General features: G+C 50.9%; 1 protein-coding gene across 1 annotated transcript in view; it reads right to left on the bottom strand.

The window, feature by feature from the left end:
* The window catches only part of LOC134674652 (jmjC domain-containing histone demethylation protein 1), a 48427-nt gene that overhangs the window by 3977 nt on the left and 17397 nt on the right, over nt 1-27053 (bottom strand). The window contains exons 5-17 of the mRNA XM_063532773.1: nt 25520-25655; nt 24666-24793; nt 23577-23726; nt 22867-23037; nt 22136-22295; nt 21566-21692; nt 21125-21248; nt 20812-20902; nt 20173-20327; nt 19253-19351; nt 17465-17555; nt 17064-17227; nt 15958-16137 (exon numbers count right to left, since the gene is read on the bottom strand). Coding sequence (XP_063388843.1) covers nt 15958-16137; nt 17064-17227; nt 17465-17555; nt 19253-19351; nt 20173-20327; nt 20812-20902; nt 21125-21248; nt 21566-21692; nt 22136-22295; nt 22867-23037; nt 23577-23726; nt 24666-24793; nt 25520-25655 — 1776 coding nt within the window. The remainder of the gene's footprint in view (nt 1-15957; nt 16138-17063; nt 17228-17464; nt 17556-19252; nt 19352-20172; nt 20328-20811; nt 20903-21124; nt 21249-21565; nt 21693-22135; nt 22296-22866; nt 23038-23576; nt 23727-24665; nt 24794-25519; nt 25656-27053) is intronic.

The following is a 27053-nucleotide window of genomic DNA, read 5'->3' as shown; positions in this document are numbered from 1 at the left end:
GGCACTATTAAGACCAATGCGACAGCGGCAGCCGCGACCGTATAGCTGGCAGGAGAATGCCGTGCCCGGTGACGAAGGTGGGAGAGCAGCGCGCTAGTGTCTCAGTTCTCGCCTAGTGTGAAGAAGGCTAAACCACGCTTCATCGTGTGCAACTACCCCTTCACCCAGGGTTTTCCTCCAGTGGTCGCGATCTTCAACCTCCTTTTCCCAGTTGGCGGGAACGATGCGGAAGGACAACATGTCCCGCTTTCGCGCGCGAAAAAGAAATATAGGTCGCCCAACCGATCGTTTAGTGTGCGCTATTTTGCTCAGGAGAGTCTATATGTGTAAGTTAGTTTAGCCAGCAACAGTACTCACCGAGTACTCGGCCCAGGCCTTGCAGACGAGCGCGCAGGTGGCGAGCTCGGAGGGCGTGAGGCGCGCGAACACGCACAGCATGGCGCCGCGGTCCAGCCACGGCGACCCCGCGCACGCCGCACCCGCGCCTGCTCCCGGTACACTACTCACCGAGTACTCGGCCCAGGCCTTGCAGACGAGCGCGCAGGTGGCGAGCTCGGAGGGCGTGAGGCGCGCGAACACGCACAGCATGGCGCCGCGGTCCAGCCACGGCGACCCCGCGCACGCCGCACCCGCGCCTGCTCCCGGTACACTACTCACCGAGTACTCGGCCCAGGCCTTGCAGACGAGCGCGCAGGTGGCGAGCTCGGAGGGCGTGAGGCGCGCGAACACGCACAGCATGGCGCCGCGGTCCAGCCACGGCGACCCCGCGCACGCCGCACCCGCGCCTGCTCCCGGTACACTACTCACCGAGTACTCGGCCCAGGCCTTGCAGACGAGCGCGCAGGTGGCGAGCTCGGAGGGCGTGAGGCGCGCGAACACGCACAGCATGGCGCCGCGGTCCAGCCACGGCGACCCCGCGCACGCCGCACCCGCGCCTGCTCCCGGTACACTACTCACCGAGTACTCGGCCCAGGCCTTGCAGACGAGCGCGCAGGTGGCGAGCTCGGAGGGCGTGAGGCGCGCGAACACGCACAGCATGGCGCCGCGGTCCAGCCACGGCGACCCCGCGCACGCCGCACCCGCGCCTGCTCCCGGTACACTACTCACCGAGTACTCGGCCCAGGCCTTGCAGACGAGCGCGCAGGTGGCGAGCTCGGAGGGCGTGAGGCGCGCGAACACGCACAGCATGGCGCCGCGGTCCAGCCACGGCGACCCCGCGCACGCCGCACCCGCGCCTGCTCCCGGTACACTACTCACCGAGTACTCGGCCCAGGCCTTGCAGACGAGCGCGCAGGTGGCGAGCTCGGAGGGCGTGAGGCGCGCGAACACGCACAGCATGGCGCCGCGGTCCAGCCACGGCGACCCCGCGCACGCCGCACCCGCGCCTGCTCCCGGTACACTACTCACCGAGTACTCGGCCCAGGCCTTGCAGACGAGCGCGCAGGTGGCGAGCTCGGAGGGCGTGAGGCGCGCGAACACGCACAGCATGGCGCCGCGGTCCAGCCACGGCGACCCCGCGCACGCCGCACCCGCGCCTGCTCCCGGTACACTACTCACCGAGTACTCGGCCCAGGCCTTGCAGACGAGCGCGCAGGTGGCGAGCTCGGAGGGCGTGAGGCGCGCGAACACGCACAGCATGGCGCCGCGGTCCAGCCACGGCGACCCCGCGCACGCCGCACCCGCGCCTGCTCCCGGTACACTACTCACCGAGTACTCGGCCCAGGCCTTGCAGACGAGCGCGCAGGTGGCGAGCTCGGAGGGCGTGAGGCGCGCGAACACGCACAGCATGGCGCCGCGGTCCAGCCACGGCGACCCCGCGCACGCCGCACCCGCGCCTGCTCCCGGTACACTACTCACCGAGTACTCGGCCCAGGCCTTGCAGACGAGCGCGCAGGTGGCGAGCTCGGAGGGCGTGAGGCGCGCGAACACGCACAGCATGGCGCCGCGGTCCAGCCACGGCGACCCCGCGCACGCCGCACCCGCGCCTGCTCCCGGTACACTACTCACCGAGTACTCGGCCCAGGCCTTGCAGACGAGCGCGCAGGTGGCGAGCTCGGAGGGCGTGAGGCGCGCGAACACGCACAGCATGGCGCCGCGGTCCAGCCACGGCGACCCCGCGCACGCCGCACCCGCGCCTGCTCCCGGTACACTACTCACCGAGTACTCGGCCCAGGCCTTGCAGACGAGCGCGCAGGTGGCGAGCTCGGAGGGCGTGAGGCGCGCGAACACGCACAGCATGGCGCCGCGGTCCAGCCACGGCGACCCCGCGCACGCCGCACCCGCGCCTGCTCCCGGTACACTACTCACCGAGTACTCGGCCCAGGCCTTGCAGACGAGCGCGCAGGTGGCGAGCTCGGAGGGCGTGAGGCGCGCGAACACGCACAGCATGGCGCCGCGGTCCAGCCACGGCGACCCCGCGCACGCCGCACCCGCGCCTGCTCCCGGTACACTACTCACCGAGTACTCGGCCCAGGCCTTGCAGACGAGCGCGCAGGTGGCGAGCTCGGAGGGCGTGAGGCGCGAGTTAAGGGTGCCAGCACCCCTAATATATCTTTTGTCAGCGAAAGCTAATTAGAAGATTCAGCATTGCGTAACTGGAACATGCGTCAATGCTGAATTGCATTATTTAATTATAAATACTAGCTCTTAAGTCATTTTAAGTCAGAATAATCTTGATTGTAAGCTAAGTGGTTACTCTGTCAGTTTAAATAAATATATTTTTTTAAACTAAAGTCCTTGTCATTATCTTAATTGGCGCTGAGGACAGGATACCCGTCGTTTTCCTGACACGTTCAGAAGCCGATCAAATATCGCGAAAGTACCGTGCCGGACTACGTACGTTTCTACGTTTCAACGGGTAGCCGAACAAATAAATTTATTAAGAAATATCAAGAGGACCTGCCGCAGAAGAAACCAGTCAACCTAGCTGTTCCAGGAAGCTGTCCATCTCCAGCCGACCGGAAGCAATCCTGAGTATTCCAGACCATCTGTAAGGTGTCGTGAAAGCTGCCGGGAGGAATGTGAGTCAATCTTTTTCATCATCCTTTCTGTTCCTTTTATACGTATCCTTACTTGTTTTAAATATATGTGTTATTAAGGATTAGAAAACGCCGTAATAACATTATTAGGTTAATTTTTTTGTGTTATTAAGGATAATTAAACGCCAAAATAACATTCCTAGTTAACAATAATATTCGCGTTATTAAGGATAATAAAACGCCACAATAACGCTAGTAGTTTAAAATATTAGGTATTGTATATTAAGGATAAAAAACGCCATAATATCATTCCCAATTTAGGATATCTTCGCGTTATTAAGGATAACAAAACGCTATAATAACGATATTATTTTAGAATATTAGGTATTCGTATTATTAAGAATAAAACAAAACCGTAACAACATTTATTTACAACGTCAGCGAAGGTGTTAAAGTCCACGTTCAATTGACCTACTTCGGTATTTTGCAATCAGTTTATTTTAGCGTGTTTAAATTTTATTTGCATTTAAAATGGAAGGCCTTACTTTAGTTCCTGAGAATGTAATTAAGATGATCCCGATTTTCCGAGGGGAAGTTAGGGAACTGGCGGTGTATATTAATAAATGTGAATATGTCATAAATAAATTTAGAGGAAGTGCCGAACAAAACGAATATTTATTTCATGTATTAACTAGTAGACTCGCGGGTCCCGCAGCCGTTTTAGTCGGAGAAAGGAACAACATTCGTACTTGGGACGTACTTAAAACATTGCTAAAGGAACATTTTGGGGATCCCAGGACAGAGAAATGCCTCCTATTAGAAATGCAAGCCTTGAAAATAAATAAAGGCGAAAGTTACTTAGATTTCTGTCACAGAGTTCAACAGTTTAGAAGCATTTTGTTAGCTAAGGTCGCAGAAACCATTGAAGATGCCACAATACGAACCGCGAAACAGGAAATCTATACTAATACTTCCTTCGATGTTTTTCTTTATAATTTACCACAATATTTAGTTAAAATGATCCGTTTAAGAAATGTCAGCACACTAGAGGGTGCATTGAAAACCGTTCTAGAAGAAGAAAATTTCAACACCGTTTATAACATGAAAAACCCTTTTAGGAGTCCAGTAAATAATAGACAAAATCAGGGTAATGTTAGACAGAATCATAATGGTTATAATTATTCGCATAATACCGAGCCTCAAGATAGAACTCTTAACAATAATTTTAACCCCCCTAGACATAACTTTAGCCAGAGGCCACAAAGTAATTTAAATTCGTTTAACGGTTCACAGCAGATTAGAAATAATAATAGACCACAAAATAATTTTACTAATAATTCATCTAATATGCGTAATCAATGGCAACCAGTAACATCGCAAACGCAAAGTCAGCAACACGCAGGTTATTCACCACAGTCTTACACGGCGCAAAATCAAAACGTGCCGGCCCGTAATATGACGTCGGGTAATAATACTGATGTTACTATGAGGACAGCCAGTTCAAGACGTGTTAATTACATAGAAAATAATGACGCGGAACCAATATATCTTGAGCCGTGTTACGAACCAACATATCTTGAGCCGAGTTTCGAACCAACCCCGGGTCCAAGCACCGAAGTCAGAAATTTTTTCCTTGCGGCCTCGAACAGAGGACTAGAATAGTATTAAATTATAGCCGAAAATTAAAACTTCCTCATATTGCAGTTCCTGAATTACAGGCTCTGTTTATGATTGATACAGGAAGCGAAAGGTCATTTATGAAACCGGAATTAGTTGAAAAATATTTTAGTAATTTTAAGCACCAAGAAATTTTTGAAGTAGTAAGTACCCACGGCCGCAGTACACATGACACGGTCATTTATATTCAATTACCCAAAATTTTTAAAAGTGAAGAACGTCATAAGTTTTATGTGTACGACGTTGATGATAGGTATGACGGCTTAATAGGTAGCGATTTATTGGATCAGTTACCTGCAAGCGTTAATTACAAAACTCGCATGCTGGAGACGGATTCAACGCAGATACCAATGCTGTATACTCCGCCTATTAAGGAGACTTTTGAATTGCCTCCTCGCAGTGAGTGTAGAGTTAAGTTACCAGTAACGTTATTAAATGGAGATGCGATTTTAGAGTTTCAACAGCTCTCGGAAGGGATAAGAATGCCCGCCGCGCTGGTAAAATGTGTGAATGGATACGCATCCACCGTCATTCAAAATTCCACATCAAAAGGCATGACTTTAGTAGTCACAGCCCCGTTTAAAGTAGAACCATATTCGAGCGAAACATTTGTTAACGTAAATTTCACCGCGGACACAACTTCAAATGATAGGTTGTTGTCTGAAAATCTCTCCAAATTGAGATTGGATGACTTGAATGAAGAAGAAAGAAAGGCGATTAGTCAGTTATGTGAGGAATATAAAGATATATTTTATTGTGAACATATTCCGTTATCATTCACTAATCAAGTTAAACATAAGATCCGTACTACAAATGAGGATCCTGTTTTTATTAGGGCACATAGGATGCCTCCTGTTCAAGCACAAGAAATAAAAAAGCAGGTAGATAAAATGCTGAAGGACAACGTCATTCAGGAGTCACATTCTCCTTGGAGTGCTCCAGTCCATTTAGTCCCAAAGAAGATGGACATGTCAGGTCAGCAAAAGTGGCGTATGGTGATCGACTATAGACGTCTTAATGACATCACAGTCGACGATAAATACCCTCTACCAAACATAAACGACTTATTCGATATGTTGGGTAAAAGCACATACTTCACAACACTAGACCTGGCCAGTGGATACCATCAAATAGAAGTCGATGATGCTGATAAACCTAAAACCGGTTTCAGCACCGGATTCGGGCACTATGAATTTAATCGTATGCCGTTTGGACTTAAGACAGCACCTGCAACCTTTCAGAGAGCAATGGACAACGTCCTAAGAGGTCTACAAGGAATACACTGTCTGGTATACCTTGACGACGTAATAATATTTTCTAAAAGTCTACAAGATCACGTCCAAAAACTTAAGGCTGTATTCGATAGATTCAGGGAAACTAATCTTAAAGTACAGCTAGATAAGTCCCATTTCCTCAGAAAGGAAGTCCTCTACCTTGGACATACCATAACGAGCGAAGGGCTAAAACCAAATGACGATAAGATAAAAGCAGTTCTTAATTATCCCATACCTAAAACCACGAGTGATATTAAAAGCTTCTTAGGTTTGATAGGTTACTATAGAAAGTTTATAAAAGATTTTGCAAAAATAACTAGACCCATGACAGCATGTCTGAAGAAAGGAAGAAAGGTAATTTTAGATGATGAGTATAAAGAAAGTTTCGAACTTTGCAAGAAAATTTTAACCAATGCACCATTATTACAGTTTCCAGATTTTAAAAAACCTTTTATCTTGACTACAGATGCGTCAAATTACGCGATAGGAGCGGTTCTATCACAAGGACCAATAGGGTCAGATAAGCCAGTTGCCTATTTTAGTAAAACTTTAAGTGACACTCAAGTAAGATATAGTACAATTGAGAAAGAACTATTTGCTGTTTTAGAAGGAGTTAAGCATTTTAGACCGTACCTATATGGCAATAAATTTTTCATTTATACAGACCATCGTCCACTCGCTTGGCTGTACTCCCTTAAGGAACCCAATAGTAAACTTACAAGATGGCGTTTAAGGTTACAGGAATATGATTTTGAGATATATTATAAAAAAGGGAACCAGAATACAAACGCAGACGCAATGTCTCGTATAAGACTAAATATGACAAACGACGACAATGAGTCAAGGGTAGTTAATGTAGATGAAAAAGAAAATAAGTTACAGAAGTACGTACAGTCACTAACAGATCAAATTGCAGAGTTAAGTAGACCAGAATCAGAACCAGAAATGGAAGTGGTAGAAATCTCTGATTCAGATGACGGAGCTACAGCTCATTCCATCTCTAACAGGGAACACGAAGGTATCCCAATATTAAATGAAGCTATAGATTTAAAACCAAAACAAATATTAGTATATGCATGGTTCAAAGACGACATTAGCGTTAAAGATTTATCAAACAAAAAACAAAAGATCTTGGAAGTACATATGCCAATAAATAACGTACAATTAGTAAACAAATTTTTAAAAGAGTATGTAGACCTTAAAAATAAATATTTTATCTATTTCGAATCACCAGAATTTAGAAAAACTTTCAGTAATGTCGTAACGCAACTTTATAAAAAAGGCACACAAAATTTAATCGAATGCACAGAAAGAATCGTAACATTAACAGATGAACATGACATAAAACAAATAGTCATAAAATATCACGAGGGCAAAACATGCCATAGGGGCATTAATGAAACGCTAGCAAAACTTAAAAGAGATTATTGGTGGAGTAATATGAAAGAGACCATTGCAGCTATAATTAATGCGTGTGAACAATGTCGTAAGATGAAATATGAAAGGAAACCCATGAAACCGTATATCCAATTAACACAGAGTCAGGAATCACCATTTCAGGAAATATTTATAGATCTTTTATTTATCGAAAGTAGATATTATTTAACAGCTGTAGACGCGTTTAGCAAGTTAGGCCAGGCAATAAGTATACCCAATCGAAGTACGCCGGAAGTAGTAAGAGCTTTGATTAAATATTTCAGTATGTACGGCGTTCCCAAAAAGATTAGCTGCGATTCGGGTACAGAATTTAACAATGAACTTATGAAAGAACTATTAAAATTATATAAAATAGAATTGCACATAGGAACTCCGAACAATCCTAATTCAATGGCCGTAGTAGAACGATTTCATTCTACAATAATCGAAATTTACCGTTTAGCGAAGTATGATAGAAGTGACCAAGATGCAGCATCAGTCATGACGTATGCCATAATGGCTTATAATAATTCAATACACAGTGCCACGACATTTACCCCTTTCGAATTAGTTTTTGGGCACACAGAATCAGGAAATACATTCGATACGGATAGAGAGCGAAATTTAATGCAGAAATTACTTATAGATCACAGGAGAAGGTTAAAGGTATTGTACGAATACGTGAGTGAGAAATTAGTTAATGATAAAATTAAAGTCAGGGACAAGAAAGGCGGTGAAGTACCACCAGAAATTAAAGAGGGTGATACCATTTACATGAAAGATACTAGAATCCGTAAGGCTAAAGAAAAACCTAGGTACGAAAAAGCCACAGTTATAGGTAAACCGGACAAAAACATAATTCCCGTACAAGTTAGAAAAAGAAATACTCGTGTAGCACTCAAAAATGTCAAACGACCTCCACAGGTGGCGAGTGATATTACTGATGGTCCTGGTACATCAGGGATGCAGTCTCAACATCCAAAACCTCGAGCGGAATCCGGGGATAGCTCCAGTCAGGATGGGCACAGCTCTGATGAGGACTAGCTCCTGGAGCATTATTAAGACTATAGATTTAGAGTCAATAAGTTCACTATTAGAAATAAATTTAGATCAGTATAACAAGTTAAAACATATAATTGATAGTAATATAGATACAAGAAGAGAACTAATGGGTTTAGAAGTACAAATAAATTCATTTACTGAACTATCCCGAGATAGACTTTTACAGATCTTACCAACTGCAAGAACTAAAAGAGGTATTCTCAACCCATTAGGATCCATAGTTAAGGTAATAACAGGTAATTTAGATAATAATGATGCTATTAGATTTGATGCGATAATAGAAAAGATGAAACATAAGGAAATATCAGTAGAGAATAAGGTAACATTACTCCAAAAGGCACTTGATAAATTAACAAACGTTTCGAGCGACATTAATTTTAACGTTAAACACTTGGGTTATAAAACCAAACAACTAGAGACAGTCCAAAAAGACGAGACAAAACTTTTCAATTTAATTTCCTTAATGAATAGCATGTATCAGATTCTAAATAACTTTCGCACTATTTACAATATTATACAAGAGATAGAAACAGCTATTGCTTTTAGTAAATTGTCAACCTTGCATCAATCCATAATAAACTCAACTGAATTCATTAAAGTCCTTTATGAAGTAGAAAAACATGCAACCTTAGTTTATCCCGTGTCAAAGGAAAATCTAGTTAAGATAGAACGTAGTATAGACCTTAAGTCATTTATTAGTCATAGTCGCTTAACTTTTATACTAGATATCCCATTAATTGAGAAAAACACATATATTTACTACAAAATTATACCTGTTCCAATTTACAACCCCGAAACCAAAAAGACACTTACCATTATTCCCAAATACCCCTACCTTATGATGAATAGATTGAAATTCCGACCCGTGGCAAGATACTGCGAGGAAATCGAAGAGGACAAACACATCTGCACGGACAACGATGTAGTACAACATCCAGCAGCAACATGCATAGAACAACTGATGTTACTTAAAGATAACATATCGAAATGCAACCAGCAAACCATCAAAACAGAAGACACAGTTATACAGAAGATTACATCTGACCATTGGCTTCTTTACACCAGAAAAAGAACAGTGATAACCGAAACATGCGGAGACGAGGTTTCGAAACACAACTTGGAGGGAACCTACATATTGACCCCAGCTAAATACTGTGAGACGCAGATAGAAGACATCATCATGAAAGCAGTAACTAACACTACAATTACCAACTACATTTTACCCCCTGTTGTACTGCCGGAACTGCAAGCAGAGATCCAGAAGAACGAGAACGAGGTAGATCTGCGAGGCGTGGACTTCAGCGACGTAAAAGACATTCTCAACAGCGTAAAATATAACAGTGAAAGTGATTACAGTGAGAGTTATATCATTAGTAATAGAGTCAGTGTCTGGACCATCGTTTTATATACCATTTTACTTGTAATAGTAACTATATACTTAACGTATAAACTACATTCTGTATTTTTCAGACGAAATTCTCTGAAGCCGACTTTGCCACCTTCAGATAATTTCTCTCTTAAGGAGGGAGGAGTTAAGGGTGCCAGCACCCCTAATATATCTTTTGTCAGCGAAAGCTAATTAGAAGATTCAGCATTGCGTAACTGGAACATGCGTCAATGCTGAATTGCATTATTTAATTATAAATACTAGCTCTTAAGTCATTTTAAGTCAGAATAATCTTGATTGTAAGCTAAGTGGTTACTCTGTCAGTTTAAATAAATATATTTTTTTAAACTAAAGTCCTTGTCATTATCTTAATTCGCGCGAACACGCACAGCATGGCGCCGCGGTCCAGCCACGGCGACCCCGCGCACGCCGCACCCGCGCCTGCTCCCGGTACACTACTCACCGAGTACTCGGCCCAGGCCTTGCAGACGAGCGCGCAGGTGGCGAGCTCGGAGGGCGTGAGGCGCGCGAACACGCACAGCATGGCGCCGCGGTCCAGCCACGGCGACCCCGCGCACGCCGCACCCGCGCCTGCTCCCGGTACACTACTCACCGAGTACTCGGCCCAGGCCTTGCAGACGAGCGCGCAGGTGGCGAGCTCGGAGGGCGTGAGGCGCGCGAACACGCACAGCATGGCGCCGCGGTCCAGCCACGGCGACCCCGCGCACGCCGCACCCGCGCCTGCTCCCGGTACACTACTCACCGAGTACTCGGCCCAGGCCTTGCAGACGAGCGCGCAGGTGGCGAGCTCGGAGGGCGTGAGGCGCGCGAACACGCACAGCATGGCGCCGCGGTCCAGCCACGGCGACCCCGCGCACGCCGCACCCGCGCCTGCTCCCGGTACACTACTCACCGAGTACTCGGCCCAGGCCTTGCAGACGAGCGCGCAGGTGGCGAGCTCGGAGGGCGTGAGGCGCGCGAACACGCACAGCATGGCGCCGCGGTCCAGCCACGGCGACCCCGCGCACGCCGCACCCGCGCCTGCTCCCGGTACACTACTCACCGAGTACTCGGCCCAGGCCTTGCAGACGAGCGCGCAGGTGGCGAGCTCGGAGGGCGTGAGGCGCGCGAACACGCACAGCATGGCGCCGCGGTCCAGCCACGGCGACCCCGCGCACGCCGCACCCGCGCCTGCTCCCGGTACACTACTCACCGAGTACTCGGCCCAGGCCTTGCAGACGAGCGCGCAGGTGGCGAGCTCGGAGGGCGTGAGGCGCGCGAACACGCACAGCATGGCGCCGCGGTCCAGCCACGGCGACCCCGCGCACGCCGCACCCGCGCCTGCTCCCGGTACACTACTCACCGAGTACTCGGCCCAGGCCTTGCAGACGAGCGCGCAGGTGGCGAGCTCGGAGGGCGTGAGGCGCGCGAACACGCACAGCATGGCGCCGCGGTCCAGCCACGGCGACCCCGCGCACGCCGCACCCGCGCCTGCTCCCGGTACACTACTCACCGAGTACTCGGCCCAGGCCTTGCAGACGAGCGCGCAGGTGGCGAGCTCGGAGGGCGTGAGGCGCGCGAACACGCACAGCATGGCGCCGCGGTCCAGCCACGGCGACCCCGCGCACGCCGCACCCGCGCCTGCTCCCGGTACACTACTCACCGAGTACTCGGCCCAGGCCTTGCAGACGAGCGCGCAGGTGGCGAGCTCGGAGGGCGTGAGGCGCGCGAACACGCACAGCATGGCGCCGCGGTCCAGCCACGGCGACCCCGCGCACGCCGCACCCGCGCCTGCTCCCGGTACACTACTCACCGAGTACTCGGCCCAGGCCTTGCAGACGAGCGCGCAGGTGGCGAGCTCGGAGGGCGTGAGGCGCGCGAACACGCACAGCATGGCGCCGCGGTCCAGCCACGGCGACCCCGCGCACGCCGCACCCGCGCCTGCTCCCGGTACACTACTCACCGAGTACTCGGCCCAGGCCTTGCAGACGAGCGCGCAGGTGGCGAGCTCGGAGGGCGTGAGGCGCGCGAACACGCACAGCATGGCGCCGCGGTCCAGCCACGGCGACCCCGCGCACGCCGCACCCGCGCCTGCTCCCGGTACACTACTCACCGAGTACTCGGCCCAGGCCTTGCAGACGAGCGCGCAGGTGGCGAGCTCGGAGGGCGTGAGGCGCGCGAACACGCACAGCATGGCGCCGCGGTCCAGCCACGGCGACCCCGCGCACGCCGCACCCGCGCCTGCTCCCGGTACACTACTCACCGAGTACTCGGCCCAGGCCTTGCAGACGAGCGCGCAGGTGGCGAGCTCGGAGGGCGTGAGGCGCGCGAACACGCACAGCATGGCGCCGCGGTCCAGCCACGGCGACCCCGCGCACGCCGCACCCGCGCCTGCTCCCGGTACACTACTCACCGAGTACTCGGCCCAGGCCTTGCAGACGAGCGCGCAGGTGGCGAGCTCGGAGGGCGTGAGGCGCGCGAACACGCACAGCATGGCGCCGCGGTCCAGCCACGGCGACCCCGCGCACGCCGCACCCGCGCCTGCTCCCGGTACACTACTCACCGAGTACTCGGCCCAGGCCTTGCAGACGAGCGCGCAGGTGGCGAGCTCGGAGGGCGTGAGGCGCGCGAACACGCACAGCATGGCGCCGCGGTCCAGCCACGGCGACCCCGCGCACGCCGCACCCGCGCCTGCTCCCGGTACACTACTCACCGAGTACTCGGCCCAGGCCTTGCAGACGAGCGCGCAGGTGGCGAGCTCGGAGGGCGTGAGGCGCGCGAACACGCACAGCATGGCGCCGCGGTCCAGCCACGGCGACCCCGCGCACGCCGCACCCGCGCCTGCTCCCGGTACACTACTCACCGAGTACTCGGCCCAGGCCTTGCAGACGAGCGCGCAGGTGGCGAGCTCGGAGGGCGTGAGGCGCGCGAACACGCACAGCATGGCGCCGCGGTCCAGCCACGGCGACCCCGCGCACGCCGCACCCGCGCCTGCTCCCGGTACACTACTCACCGAGTACTCGGCCCAGGCCTTGCAGACGAGCGCGCAGGTGGCGAGCTCGGAGGGCGTGAGGCGCGCGAACACGCACAGCATGGCGCCGCGGTCCAGCCACGGCGACCCCGCGCACGCCGCACCCGCGCCTGCTCCCGGTACACTACTCACCGAGTACTCGGCCCAGGCCTTGCAGACGAGCGCGCAGGTGGCGAGCTCGGAGGGCGTGAGGCGCGCGAACACGCACAGCATGGCGCCGCGGTCCAGCCACGGCGACCCCGCGCACGCCGCACCCGCGCCTGCTCCCGGTACACTACTCACCGAGTACTCGGCCCAGGCCTTGCAGACGAGCGCGCAGGTGGCGAGCTCGGAGGGCGTGAGGCGCGCGAACACGCACAGCATGGCGCCGCGGTCCAGCCACGGCGACCCCGCGCACGCCGCACCCGCGCCTGCTCCCGGTACACTACTCACCGAGTACTCGGCCCAGGCCTTGCAGACGAGCGCGCAGGTGGCGAGCTCGGAGGGCGTGAGGCGCGCGAACACGCACAGCATGGCGCCGCGGTCCAGCCACGGCGACCCCGCGCACGCCGCACCCGCGCCTGCTCCCGGTACACTACTCACCGAGTACTCGGCCCAGGCCTTGCAGACGAGCGCGCAGGTGGCGAGCTCGGAGGGCGTGAGGCGCGCGAACACGCACAGCATGGCGCCGCGGTCCAGCCACGGCGACCCCGCGCACGCCGCACCCGCGCCTGCTCCCGGTACACTACTCACCGAGTACTCGGCCCAGGCCTTGCAGACGAGCGCGCAGGTGGCGAGCTCGGAGGGCGTGAGGCGCGCGAACACGCACAGCATGGCGCCGCGGTCCAGCCACGGCGACCCCGCGCACGCCGCACCCGCGCCTGCTCCCGGTACACTACTCACCGAGTACTCGGCCCAGGCCTTGCAGACGAGCGCGCAGGTGGCGAGCTCGGAGGGCGTGAGGCGCGCGAACACGCACAGCATGGCGCCGCGGTCCAGCCACGGCGACCCCGCGCACGCCGCACCCGCGCCTGCTCCCGGTACACTACTCACCGAGTACTCGGCCCAGGCCTTGCAGACGAGCGCGCAGGTGGCGAGCTCGGAGGGCGTGAGGCGCGCGAACACGCACAGCATGGCGCCGCGGTCCAGCCACGGCGACCCCGCGCACGCCGCACCCGCGCCTGCTCCCGGTACACTACTCACCGAGTACTCGGCCCAGGCCTTGCAGACGAGCGCGCAGGTGGCGAGCTCGGAGGGCGTGAGGCGCGCGAACACGCACAGCATGGCGCCGCGGTCCAGCCACGGCGACCCCGCGCACGCCGCACCCGCGCCTGCTCCCGGTACACTACTCACCGAGTACTCGGCCCAGGCCTTGCAGACGAGCGCGCAGGTGGCGAGCTCGGAGGGCGTGAGGCGCGCGAACACGCACAGCATGGCGCCGCGGTCCAGCCACGGCGACCCCGCGCACGCCGCACCCGCGCCTGCTCCCGGTACACTACTCACCGAGTACTCGGCCCAGGCCTTGCAGACGAGCGCGCAGGTGGCGAGCTCGGAGGGCGTGAGGCGCGCGAACACGCACAGCATGGCGCCGCGGTCCAGCCACGGCGACCCCGCGCACGCCGCACCCGCGCCTGCTCCCGGTACACTACTCACCGAGTACTCGGCCCAGGCCTTGCAGACGAGCGCGCAGGTGGCGAGCTCGGAGGGCGTGAGGCGCGCGAACACGCACAGCATGGCGCCGCGGTCCAGCCACGGCGACCCCGCGCACGCCGCACCCGCGCCTGCTCCCGGTACACTACTCACCGAGTACTCGGCCCAGGCCTTGCAGACGAGCGCGCAGGTGGCGAGCTCGGAGGGCGTGAGGCGCGCGAACACGCACAGCATGGCGCCGCGGTCCAGCCACGGCGACCCCGCGCACGCCGCACCCGCGCCTGCTCCCGGTACACTACTCACCGAGTACTCGGCCCAGGCCTTGCAGACGAGCGCGCAGGTGGCGAGCTCGGAGGGCGTGAGGCGCGCGAACACGCACAGCATGGCGCCGCGGTCCAGCCACGGCGACCCCGCGCACGCCGCACCCGCGCCTGCTCCCGGTACACTACTCACCGAGTACTCGGCCCAGGCCTTGCAGACGAGCGCGCAGGTGGCGAGCTCGGAGGGCGTGAGGCGCGCGAACACGCACAGCATGGCGCCGCGGTCCAGCCACGGCGACCCCGCGCACGCCGCACCCGCGCCTGCTCCCGGTACACTACTCACCGAGTACTCGGCCCAGGCCTTGCAGACGAGCGCGCAGGTGGCGAGCTCGGAGGGCGTGAGGCGCGCGAACACGCACAGCATGGCGCCGCGGTCCAGCCACGGCGACCCCGCGCACGCCGCACCCGCGCCTGCTCCCGGTACACTACTCACCGAGTACTCGGCCCAGGCCTTGCAGACGAGCGCGCAGGTGGCGAGCTCGGAGGGCGTGAGGCGCGCGAACACGCACAGCATGGCGCCGCGGTCCAGCCACGGCGACCCCGCGCACGCCGCACCCGCGCCTGCTCCCGGTACACTACTCACCGAGTACTCGGCCCAGGCCTTGCAGACGAGCGCGCAGGTGGCGAGCTCGGAGGGCGTGAGGCGCGCGAACACGCACAGCATGGCGCCGCGGTCCAGCCACGGCGACCCCGCGCACGCCGCACCCGCGCCTGCTCCCGGTACACTACTCACCGAGTACTCGGCCCAGGCCTTGCAGACGAGCGCGCAGGTGGCGAGCTCGGAGGGCGTGAGGCGCGCGAACACGCACAGCATGGCGCCGCGGTCCAGCCACGGCGACCCCGCGCACGCCGCACCCGCGCCTGCTCCCGGTACACTACTCACCGAGTACTCGGCCCAGGCCTTGCAGACGAGCGCGCAGGTGGCGAGCTCGGAGGGCGTGAGGCGCGCGAACACGCACAGCATGGCGCCGCGGTCCAGCCACGGCGACCCCGCGCACGCCGCACCCGCGCCTGCTCCCGGTACACTACTCACCGAGTACTCGGCCCAGGCCTTGCAGACGAGCGCGCAGGTGGCGAGCTCGGAGGGCGTGAGGCGCGCGAACACGCACAGCATGGCGCCGCGGTCCAGCCACGGCGACCCCGCGCACGCCGCACCCGCGCCTGCTCCCGGTACACTACTCACCGAGTACTCGGCCCAGGCCTTGCAGACGAGCGCGCAGGTGGCGAGCTCGGAGGGCGTGAGGCGCGCGAACACGCACAGCATGGCGCCGCGGTCCAGCCACGGCGACCCCGCGCACGCCGCGCCCAGGCCTGCGCCCGGCAGCGGGGCGGGCCGCACCGAGTACAGGGGCTTCTTCATTTGCTGGAAGAACATAAAACAAGTTAATACACACTTGTACACACCAGGTGCGTGACGGCACAACGCTTGCGTGACGTGTGCGTGCACGCCTTCAACATTTGCTTTTCACTAGCACATTCTTTTTCTTTACATTTTTATCCCGGCATTATTTTTTTTGAATAATTAATTTTTACCTTGGCGGAGTGGTGCGTGAGCTGCAGCGCGAGATGCGCCCGCAGCGCCTGCTTCTTGGGCGCCTCCTGCTCGTCGCTGGGGCGCCGCTTCTTGGCCGCCGGCTCCCACCCGCCCCGGGCTGTTACCTTAGCGGAGTGGTGCGTGAGCTGCAGCGCGAGATGCGCCCGCAGCGCCTGCTTCTTGGGCGCCTCCTGCTCGTCGCTGGGGCGCCGCTTCTTGGCCGCCGGCTCCCACCCGCCCCGGGCTGTTACCTTAGCGGAGTGGTGCGTGAGCTGCAGCGCGAGATGCGCCCGCAGCGCCTGCTTCTTGGGCGCCTCCTGCTCGTCGCTGGGGCGCCGCTTCTTGGCCGCCGGCTCCCACCCGCCCCGGGCTGTTACCTTAGCGGAGTGGTGCGTGAGCTGCAGCGCGAGATGCGCCCGCAGCGCCTGCTTCTTGGGCGCCTCCTGCTCGTCGCTGGGGCGCCGCTTCTTGGCCGCCGGCTCCCACCCGCCCCGGGCTGTTACCTTAGCGGAGTGGTGCGTGAGCTGCAGCGCGAGATGCGCCCGCAGCGCCTGCTTCTTGGGCGCCTCCTGCTCGTCGCTGGGGCGCCGCTTCTTGGCCGCCGGCTCCCACCCGCCCCGGGCTGTTACCTTAGCGGAGTGGTGCGTGAGCTGCAGCGCGAGATGCGCCCGCAGCGCCTGCTTCTTGGGCGCCTCCTGCTCGTCGCTGGGGCGCCGCTTCTTGGCCGCCGGCTCCCACCCGCCCCGGGCTGTTACCTTAGCGGAGTGGTGCGTGAGCTGCAGCGCGAGATGCGCCCGCAGCGCCTGCTTCTTGGGCGCCTCCTGCTCGTCGCTGGGGCGCCGCTTCTTGGCCGCCGGCTCCCACTCGCCCCCGCGCTCCCCGGCGCCACCCTCCCCGCCTTCCTCTTCGCGTTTTATTTCTGTACATCAAATTATTTGATTACTCCTCGCTTCGTGTGGTATTGGTGACCGCGTAGATTATCTTAGCTCCAAACCGAGCGATTAGAATTAATTAAGAGCTAACAGACTTTGAACAAGATATTAATATTATTAGGAGCCCGAGTCGACATTCCTCAAAAAGATAGATGGAAGCTATAAGTATGAAAAGCGAGCCAGCCCAGCAAATGTTCGTTTGGAAAGTGCAGTTGCACGCTTACCACTTTCAGACTTGATATGTGGGACGTCATTCTTCCCTTCGTTATCAGAACTGGGCTCCGATTTAACTGGACCCGGAGGCGGTAGTTTATTCTGAAATAAAAAAATATCCAATGTCGTAAAATCCAAAAATCGTAATACCCAATGTTCAAAAAATACTTAATAATTTTGGACATCAATGTATATTGATGATATTGACAAGTGGCGACAAGTCTTAAAAAAATTTTGTAATGATTTGGAATAAAATCTAAAGCAGTAAATCAATTTTTGCGAGCGATATTTAAAATTTTATAAGGAAAGGAATGGAAAGATTCGCAAGGTTCTGGTAGGTTTCCGTAGCTCAATTGGCTTCATGCATGAAGTTTAAATTTCAATCAAATATTTTTTATTCGGATGATTGTTACTATTATATCATGTTACAAATGCATTTCCGTTATTAAATTATCATTTAATTGTTTAAAATAATAAATAAAAAGTACAAAAATTTGCCCGCGAAAAGCTAGTGAACGAAACGCAACGCCATTGGTCGAAACGTCACGTGACGTCACTCGTTGAGTTTAGTGTCATTTTATTTACGCATTAAGCATATTAGATCCAATACACTGCATGTGATATTTCTGAAAACATGAATAATAAAGATATCTTTTATTTATATTTTTTATAACAATAAAACTTTGTAAGTATCTGAACGGTTAGTGCTGTCATCTAACATGTCATTGTCATGCGCACGGGATACTCAAAGCGCGCCATTTCAATTTTATCAATGCAAAATATCCAAACAACAAAGCGGTGGAAATTTAAGTGAAATAGAAAATATAAGTATTTATCAAAGAAAACGACGCCACCGAGACGATGACGGTTGACGATGACAATCGGACAATCTACCACACATATATGCTTTCATGATGTCTGCATATTTCGCCAACAATAAAAATTTCGTTTCCGCTGAGATGAAAGGAAAGAAAGCTGAAATGTAAATATAATAATATAATAAATTTTACTGTGTGTGTGTGTGTGTGTGTGTGTGTAAAGCTTAAAGTGATAGCAAATGTATAGTTACCATAATAAATAACCTATAAACTGTGTATGTATATTTTGCTTTGAAAACGCAAAGGACGAGTAACGTTTTATGAGCATGTATGTATCAACATTGTTGTAATTTTACAACAATGAAAAGTAGTTTTGGGGTTTAGTTTTCCTCTTTTCATAAGTTTACACCATCGTTTGCGTACTTTCGCATCTCTTGGCACATCAAGAAATGTTTTCTCGGGTGCATTCATGGTAGTGTTTCTACACATTGGTTCTAAACAATACCTATTAGAAGTATAAAATGCTTTTTTAGGTTCTTCCATGTTATTAACAACAATACAACGAATAAACACAGAAAGAGCGGAGTTGCTTGCATAAGTTTCATACAACAGTAAATAATAACAAACGTCAGTTAGTTCACGAGTCCAACGCGTGACGTCATCGCGTCATCGAGAATTCGCGCCAAAAATTATGAGCGTTTCAACCGCTCAAAATTTTTCAACATTTTAAATATTTTTTAATAAAATAATAGGAAACTTTATAAAAGAATTTTTATATTTTCCGGTGTTCAAACGATGTAAATAATGATTTGAAAAATTAAAATAAAATCACGCATGGGGCTAATTGACAGAGCTAACGCACGGATTGCGGAGGTTGCGGGTTCAAGTCTTGCCGGAAGCGTAATTTTTCCATTTTTCCTTTAATATAAAATTTGTAAAGCAGTAAAATTATCGAATAGTTATAAAACAGCTAGGTCCTACCTGTAGGTTACTGTGTTCTCGGCTGATGTGACTGGCATCTGATCCGACGCTCATCCTCCTGAGATCCGAAGACTTCTGGCGCGCGCGGAAATGGCGAGGCTGGAAAATAAATAGGAGTTTTAGTAAAAGCACCTGAACCATGGTTGACACAGCAAGTAATATGATCTCACATTTTTATTAATGTATATGTCGACGGCCGATCGGAAGATCAGGCATATCGTGAAATTCCTAGGCATATCGTGAAACGTAAAAATCTTTGACTCGTTCCCTGTAGTTTTTAGGAAACATCCTGCCATGTTGCGGTAATTATTTAAGCGCGACAACCACTCGAATAAAGAGGTGTCTGATATCCCTCTATATTTATAGTTCGTTTTTTTAGCATTAGAAATAAGGTAAACAAAACAATCTTGATGTGTCTTTTAATTTGAAATCACTTTTTAAAAATAAGTTACGGCAAATATGTAACAATTATGAATCTAATACGATCATTTATATTCTTCTGCTTTCATAAGTAATAGTTTTTGATTTTTAAAAAACGTTTTTCAATTAAAAGACGTCAAGATCGCTTACCTTCTTGCAAGTTCTTTTTAATGCTAAAAAACGAACTACTTATATAACTCTACTAAATGAATCGAAACTTCATTTAACCTTCTTGAACCTTAGAGAAGCAAGCAACAATTTTTATTAATTATCCTAACATGTCATTACTTGGGTCCACAGCACACAGAACTGCCTTGCTTTTGAATTACCACGCGAAGCAGCTCGGTCTTTGTAGACAAACACAAGAGCGGCCGCAATGCCTCGGACGAGACACATCCACACAGACCCAGCACGGAAAGTTCGCCGCGAGGCGGCTCGCTCCGTGAGGACCTGTGTATTGAAGAGCAAAGGGCCACTGATCACTCGTTATGATAGGTCACCTTGTAGTCGTGGTTGAGCCCCATGGTGGTGCAGGTGGGGCACTCCCAGGAGTTGGGCAGGTCCTCGTTGACCTGGCCGCCGGGCGGCACGCAGGCCGGGTGCACGATGCTGTAGCACACCGAGCACTCGCGCAGGGATGACGGCCCGTTGCGACCTGGAATATCCGACCAAATTCATTATCACCAGGGAGGAGTTTTGACCGAAGAGTGTCAAGTTCCGGCGGTTCCGCGGCCAGCTCCTTGACACTGCGGCGTGCGAACTGCATCGCATAATTGTGTGTTATTAGTTTTAAGATAATTTTATAATAATATGTATGCTAGTTTTAAGGTTGTCTGAAATTAAATATTTTCATTCATTCATTATTAACTTACAAGCTTGGATGTTTTGATTCTCGACCGGCATAGGTAATAACTACGCATGGTCAGTGAATGAAGACCAGACAGGATATTTTCATATCAATGCACATTACTGGACAGTGGATATAGGCCTGAGGAAGTCTTATTCAACGGTTTCTTGCGATCGTAGCCAAATCGTCTAATTTGGTAGTTTTAATTCAAGTTTAGTAAATCCTATCTAGAGACAGCCAAGTATAGTCAGTTGAACTATTTTACTAGTTAGGAGCAAAGGAGAAAACTCACCCGAATTGCCTTTAGCCTGTGGCGCCACCGGAGTCTGCATCCAGCCGTCCAGATGACAAACAGCACACGAAGCTGTGACTGGTAACATTGGCTGCAAGAGAAAATAAATAATATAGTCAGACAGTGCAAAAGCAACATGTTTAGTTTGGTTAATAACATTGTATTTATTAAATTTCCTGTTTAATTTAGGTCGACTATCGTCCGTCGTATTGCATCCTAACCTTTTTATTTTAAATCGTTGAGAAGTGCTTCCTTCCCCCGTGCGTCCTTCTGTTTAAAATATGTTCTGGTTTGACGGGTGCTTTCTAGTTACCTGTAAGCACTGTCGCATGATGCAGGTTTGCTTGGCGCGGCCCAACCCGCCGAATTTGACCATGTCGTGGCAGAATACACACTCGCCGCAGTCCGTTCGCTGGCAGGCCTCGCATTTCTTGCACCTGTAAATTAAAAATAGTCAATAGATTTACAATAGTCAGGGGCGACATCTACCGTCAAATGGGCCAGTGTATTAAATGTGAACAATCTGTAATTATCGAGCCAAAAGATCGTGTCACTGCAGAGTATAGCTCGCCTATTCGGTTAAGATAGCGATAGTCTGCCGCATTCGGAACGTGTAGAACATGACAGGAGCCGATAACGATAAGCAATAGCAGACGGCGGGCATTTCTAACAACATCACACACTGACCGACCACCGGTAGACGTTACTCTTGGCCTCACTGTTCACTCATGGTTAGCTACGTGAGGAGTGGTACCTGGTGCGGCGGCGACGGGGCGCAGAGTTGGCGTGGTCGGGGCGAGGCCGGTGCGCGCCGCCGCGGCCTCCGCGGCCTCCACGTCCGCTGGACTGGCGCCGCTCGGTTGTCACTACCTCGTCTGGGCCTGCAACCACAACATTCACCCTCAGTAGATACCCGAACACTGCCTCCTGCCTAGCCTAATCTGCCTAAACTCGAGTTAGAAAATGAGGTCTTCGCCAAAAACAAGGACCTATTTGAAACCTATTTCTTAGTTTTTTTAACCCTTCGACCACCCCATCAAATAACGTGCGCAGCTCCAGCTCGATATCCACTATCGTACATTCCAACGAGCTTCACGTTGATGTGCTCGCACACGATAGGAATGGCGTTGAAAGGGTTAATCAACCCTACACCCTATATAGACCGACCGCTTAAATGAGTCCTCGCCTGCTCGGTACGGGGGCGACGACGCGGGGCGACTAAGGGTGGCGAGGAAGGTGCGGGCGCCTAAGCCTGCCGCCCACTCATTTTCACTCACTCATTTAAGCGGTCGGTCTATAGTCTGAACTAGACTTAAGTTCTTACCTTTCAGCACCGGCACGCCCGTGATAGCCAGATGCTGTTTGTCGTGTCTGTGCTGCTCGACCAGCGTGCGGACGTCCTTGACCAGCGCTATGGGGTCGGCCAGGAGCTCCGGCACTGACTTGCGAGCGGCTGGTAGCTGATGCAAGTACATCACTATGGCCTGAAATAAAGGAATAGAATATCAAGTAAAAATTAATTTAATAAATTATTTAGCAACGTCGATATCACTATGTGAAACCAGAGTAAATCCGAACAAACTAACTTATAGTCATTATGGAGTTGTAGATACCAAGGTTTCAATACGTAGAACTCTTGCTTAATAAGCATATCGCTGTTACACTATAACTTTAGGATGACAATTTTCTGTATCACTATTGTTTTTATAAAACAAAAATTTGACTGAAATCAACGGAATATTGTATACAAACTCTCAATGATAGAAAAACATCAAAGAATAATCGGTCGGAAGGCTCAATCTGGACTACAACATGAGTTAAGTTCATCTTTTGATTTAAAATTGGGATATCATTAAACTAATAGCAACACTCTAAACCTTTCATATGCCAGAACGCGGATCCATGTTAGTATTGTTAGTTGGTATTGAGCTCTAATTAATTATTAATTACTGCACGGCCCCACGTTCTGTCATAGAATACGAGGGGTTAATTAACCGTGGGTGGACCTTATGTCTTTGCAATAAGGTTTAAAATAAACAGTGTGGAGCTGGGTACCTTAAGGCCGTGCAGCTCGTTCTGCGTGAGGTGCACGTGCTCCTTGGGCGGCTGCGGCGGCGGCTGGCCCTCCGCGGCGAGGTGGCTGCGGCCCAGCAGCGCGCCCACGTACCGCTCCAGCACGTACCACAGCATCTCCGTGAAGAACGGGTACCGGAACTTCTGTGGCACCTGTAATATTATAACATACAAGTTAGATGCAACTCAATAATTTCAAAATGTACTATACGGGGCGCTGGAAGTCCATTAGAAGTATTTAGAACAATTCGAGGACTGCAGAAAGAACCAAAGTAACCAAACAGGCGAGTGCGCCATAAGTCTTGCCACGTACTCGGACATATGCACGACAAACAAATGGACTGTTCTCTCTCACAAGAAATATAGGTACCAACGCAAATCCCGAGTGCAAAAAAGGTGAATATATTGTATAAATTGGCGATTGCCGATTGTTACCGATATATTAATCATCTACCCGGTAGATTCTACCGCTTCCAAAGGGGTCTTGCCGAATAAAACAATTGCCCTTAAAGAAATAAAAACCACGAATAGCTAACACACTCATCACCAGAATGAAGTACCAAATGTAATGTGAATGTAACACGCCTGAAACGCAGGGAAACCTAGTTCAGGCACATGTAACAGTTTATATTAATGTAACCATGAAATACGTGATGTTTATGTAAATATAAAGTGGTAAGCAGTATAGTGACCTTGGTAACGTCCTCAACTTGCGCGATCTTGAGCTGTTTCTCGATGCCGAACTGGTGCAGGAAGTTGCCGCCGAACACCAGCGAGTCGCTCGGCGTGTACACGGCATGAATCCATCCCGTCGGGATGAAGAATGTGTGGCCCGCTTGCAGCTGAAACATTGTATGGTTTTTTACATTTTTAATGCTTTAAATACGGCATAAGCAGAAGCAGTGGTGGCCGAGTGGATATGACGTCTGACTTTCAATCCGGAGGTGGCGGGTTCAAATCCTGGCTCATACCAATGAGTTTTTCGGAACTTATGTACGAAATATCATTTGATATTTACCACTAGCTTTTCGGTGAAGGAAAACATCGTGAGGAAACCTGCATACATCTGCGAAGAAATTCAAAGGTGTATGTGAAGTCCCCAATCCGCATCGGGCTAGCGTGGGGACTATAGCCCAAGCCCTCTCGCGCATGAGAGGAGGCCTGTGCTCAGCAGTGGGACGTATATAGGCTGAAATGATGATGATGATGATGAAATACGGCATATACAAAAACGTCACTGACACGCCAAGGTGCCGGGCGCAAGCGAGATAATGTAAACCTTAATTGAAAGTATGAAGGTTACTTTGAAAGCGTCTGCCATAACACCTATAGTTCTCCTTGGCGCTGTAGGCACGACTAGTAACGACGAATTTAAGTGTACAAAATGTTTTAAAGTTTTGTACCTCAAAGGAAAAAAGAAGCTTTAATGAGATCCCCTTCTGGTCTGTCTATTCTGTCCGTTATGTAAGTATTATTCTCAAAAAATGCACGGAGTTAGCAAGCTCAAGTTGGCAGCTGTGCAAAAATAATTTTGAATTCTTTTAATGCCAATTGACACCAACTGACCTAAACCATGAAATAAAGGGGAAAACCCGAGAACCGTCAATTTGTAGGAGTATCCCTTAAAAATGTGTATACCTCTCCTTGTTTCAATGTTGTGTATTGTCCTATGTTTCGTTGTATTTGTGCTGGTTTCATAGAATAGCGGTGCCGTCATATAGCGGCCGTAATACGGCGGTGAATGACGTCACTAGAACGTCGTTTGTACATGTGTAACTTACGTGGACGCGGATACATTTCTCGACCGTGTCTCCGAAGAACACATCCGACTGCTTGCCAGAGAGCACCCACTTCTCATACAGCTGCAGATTCTTCTCAGTGGGAGGGATCAGCCAAAACACTTTAGCACCTGGAAATAATACATCATGTTTATAAGGAAATTAATTAAAAAAAATGTAAGTGACACAAACATTTCGAAATTGTTTCTCTAATTTTTGTTGTAGATACTCAATTGAAGACAAATCAATCGTCATAGAAATCTAAACATTGACCGACAATCCTAGGATCCTAGGGCCTTTTGTTAAATATAACTTGCAATAAATACACTTTTATTAGTGCATTATGTTAAGGTGCGTTCAGATTTATCCAACGTGCCGCACTGCCGCGAATACAACTGTACGGCTACCACCCATTTGACACTGACATATTCGCTAGCGTGAGCATAACCAGGCGTGTCTCACTCCGCGGTTTCGTCGCTTTGCTACAGGTAGCTAAAAGTACATCCGTTCGACCCCAATTTTGGGGTTTGCCATAAGTCGCGCGTGGCGCTGTCGCCACCTAGCGGCCATATCTGTCCTGATCGTAACAGACGCGTTTTGTTAGAGAGTCTTTTGTACCTATTACTATTATTTATTCTGTGGCATAACTTACTTTCTATGCATCTCACTCGTACTGGCATATTAGTGCGAGCGAAATATATAGAAAGTAAGTTACGCAGACGTTAGCGAATATGTCAGTTTGTCACTGCTAAGGCAGCCATGGTAAGGCTACTACTACATTACTGTGATTCCCAAATGGCTCGCGCAATTGCCAGATATGGACGCACTTTAAAAAAGAATGTATCATAATGTCTTACCTCTCAAAATGTGATACCACACGGAGGTGCCTCCAAAGTCGATGTGGAAGTCTGTGTAGCAGCCTTTAACCGACATGAGGCAGTATTTCTGCACCTTCGGATACATCATGTCGTCCAGAGCGTTCGTTGACTCGGTCTGAAAAGAAGAATAGACGTCCGTCTGTGGTTGGGTATTTAAAACTGAATCTTTAGGGTTCCATACCTCAAAAGGAAAACACGGAACCGTGTAACGTAAACAAATGAATTTTAAAATACATAGGTTAAAAGTTGACCATTACGCGGCCCCCTTTATCTACGAAACTATTGGGTCAAAAAAAAACACAAAATACAGTTCTTTAGCTATATATGACAAGAAAACCTATTAGAAATGTGCAGTCAAGCGTGAGTCGGACTTAATGTACGGAACCCTTGGAACGCGAGTCCGACTCGCACTTGGCCGGTTTTTAGGGTTCCGTACCCAAAGGGTAAAACGGGACCCTATTACTAAGACTTCGCTGTCTGTCCGTCCGTCCGTCCGTCTGTCCGTCTGTCTGTCACCAGGCTGTATCTCACGAACCGTGATAGCTAGACAGTTGAAATTTTCACTGATGATGTATTTCTGTTGCCGCTATAACAACAAATACTAAAAACAGAATAAAATAAAGATTTAAGTGGGGCTCCCATACAGCAAACGTGATTTTTGACCAAAGTCAAGCAACGTCGGGCGTGGTCAGTACTTGGATGGGTGACCGTTTTCTTTTTGCATTTTTTCCGGTTTTTTTTTGCTTTATGGTACGGAACCCTTCGTGCGCGAGTCCGACTCGCACTTGGCCGGTTTATTTGTATATAAGCTGAGCTGAGCGACATGGCGTAATCATGTTAACTATAAAACTCCCGTGAGGACTGAAACTCTCGGACGTCGCACTCTCGACCAATAAAGGCGAGTCGTTGCTCCGAGAAGATCCTCGAAAATTCGATCGAAACCTGTCGAGCGTTTATTCGACTTAATAATACGCGAGTAACCCGTTTAAAATAATAATTATTATTATTTACTTAAAGAATATAACCAAACGGAGTGGTCATTAACAGGCGTTCCCCTCTGTCGAAAATAGGCGGCCAATGGTCAACCACATGTATGGACTGATGTTTATCTGACATGACGTACCTATACATTTGATGTGCCCCTCCCCCGCAAAAAACGGCAAACTATTTTGTACCGAAAATTATAGACATGGCGTCTCCGCTGGTTATATCCTCTAAGATTATTTACCTTTGAAAACGACCTGAATATTAAACTCAGACTGACAAATATGTCGCATTACCTATTCATGAACTTGAAATGCACTCGAAATGTTATCGTCAAATGTGGTCGTGGTTATTGTATAACCTCAATAATGTCGGGCCCACTGATGGTGGTTGCGGTCACTAATGATACATGACAATAGATTTTACAAGCAAACAATTGTTAAACAAATAATAAACCTATCTCGGTTGTCAATGATAATATTTCGTATTTTTGGATCTATATTTGTTAATAACTACGTTCGTTTTACGT

This window comes from Cydia fagiglandana, chromosome 20 (assembly GCF_963556715.1).
Source record: "Cydia fagiglandana chromosome 20, ilCydFagi1.1, whole genome shotgun sequence".
Classification (NCBI taxonomy): Eukaryota; Metazoa; Arthropoda; class Insecta; order Lepidoptera; family Tortricidae; genus Cydia; species Cydia fagiglandana.
The sequence above is the reverse complement of the archived record's forward strand: the minus strand, read 5'-3'. Positions and strand labels throughout refer to the sequence as shown.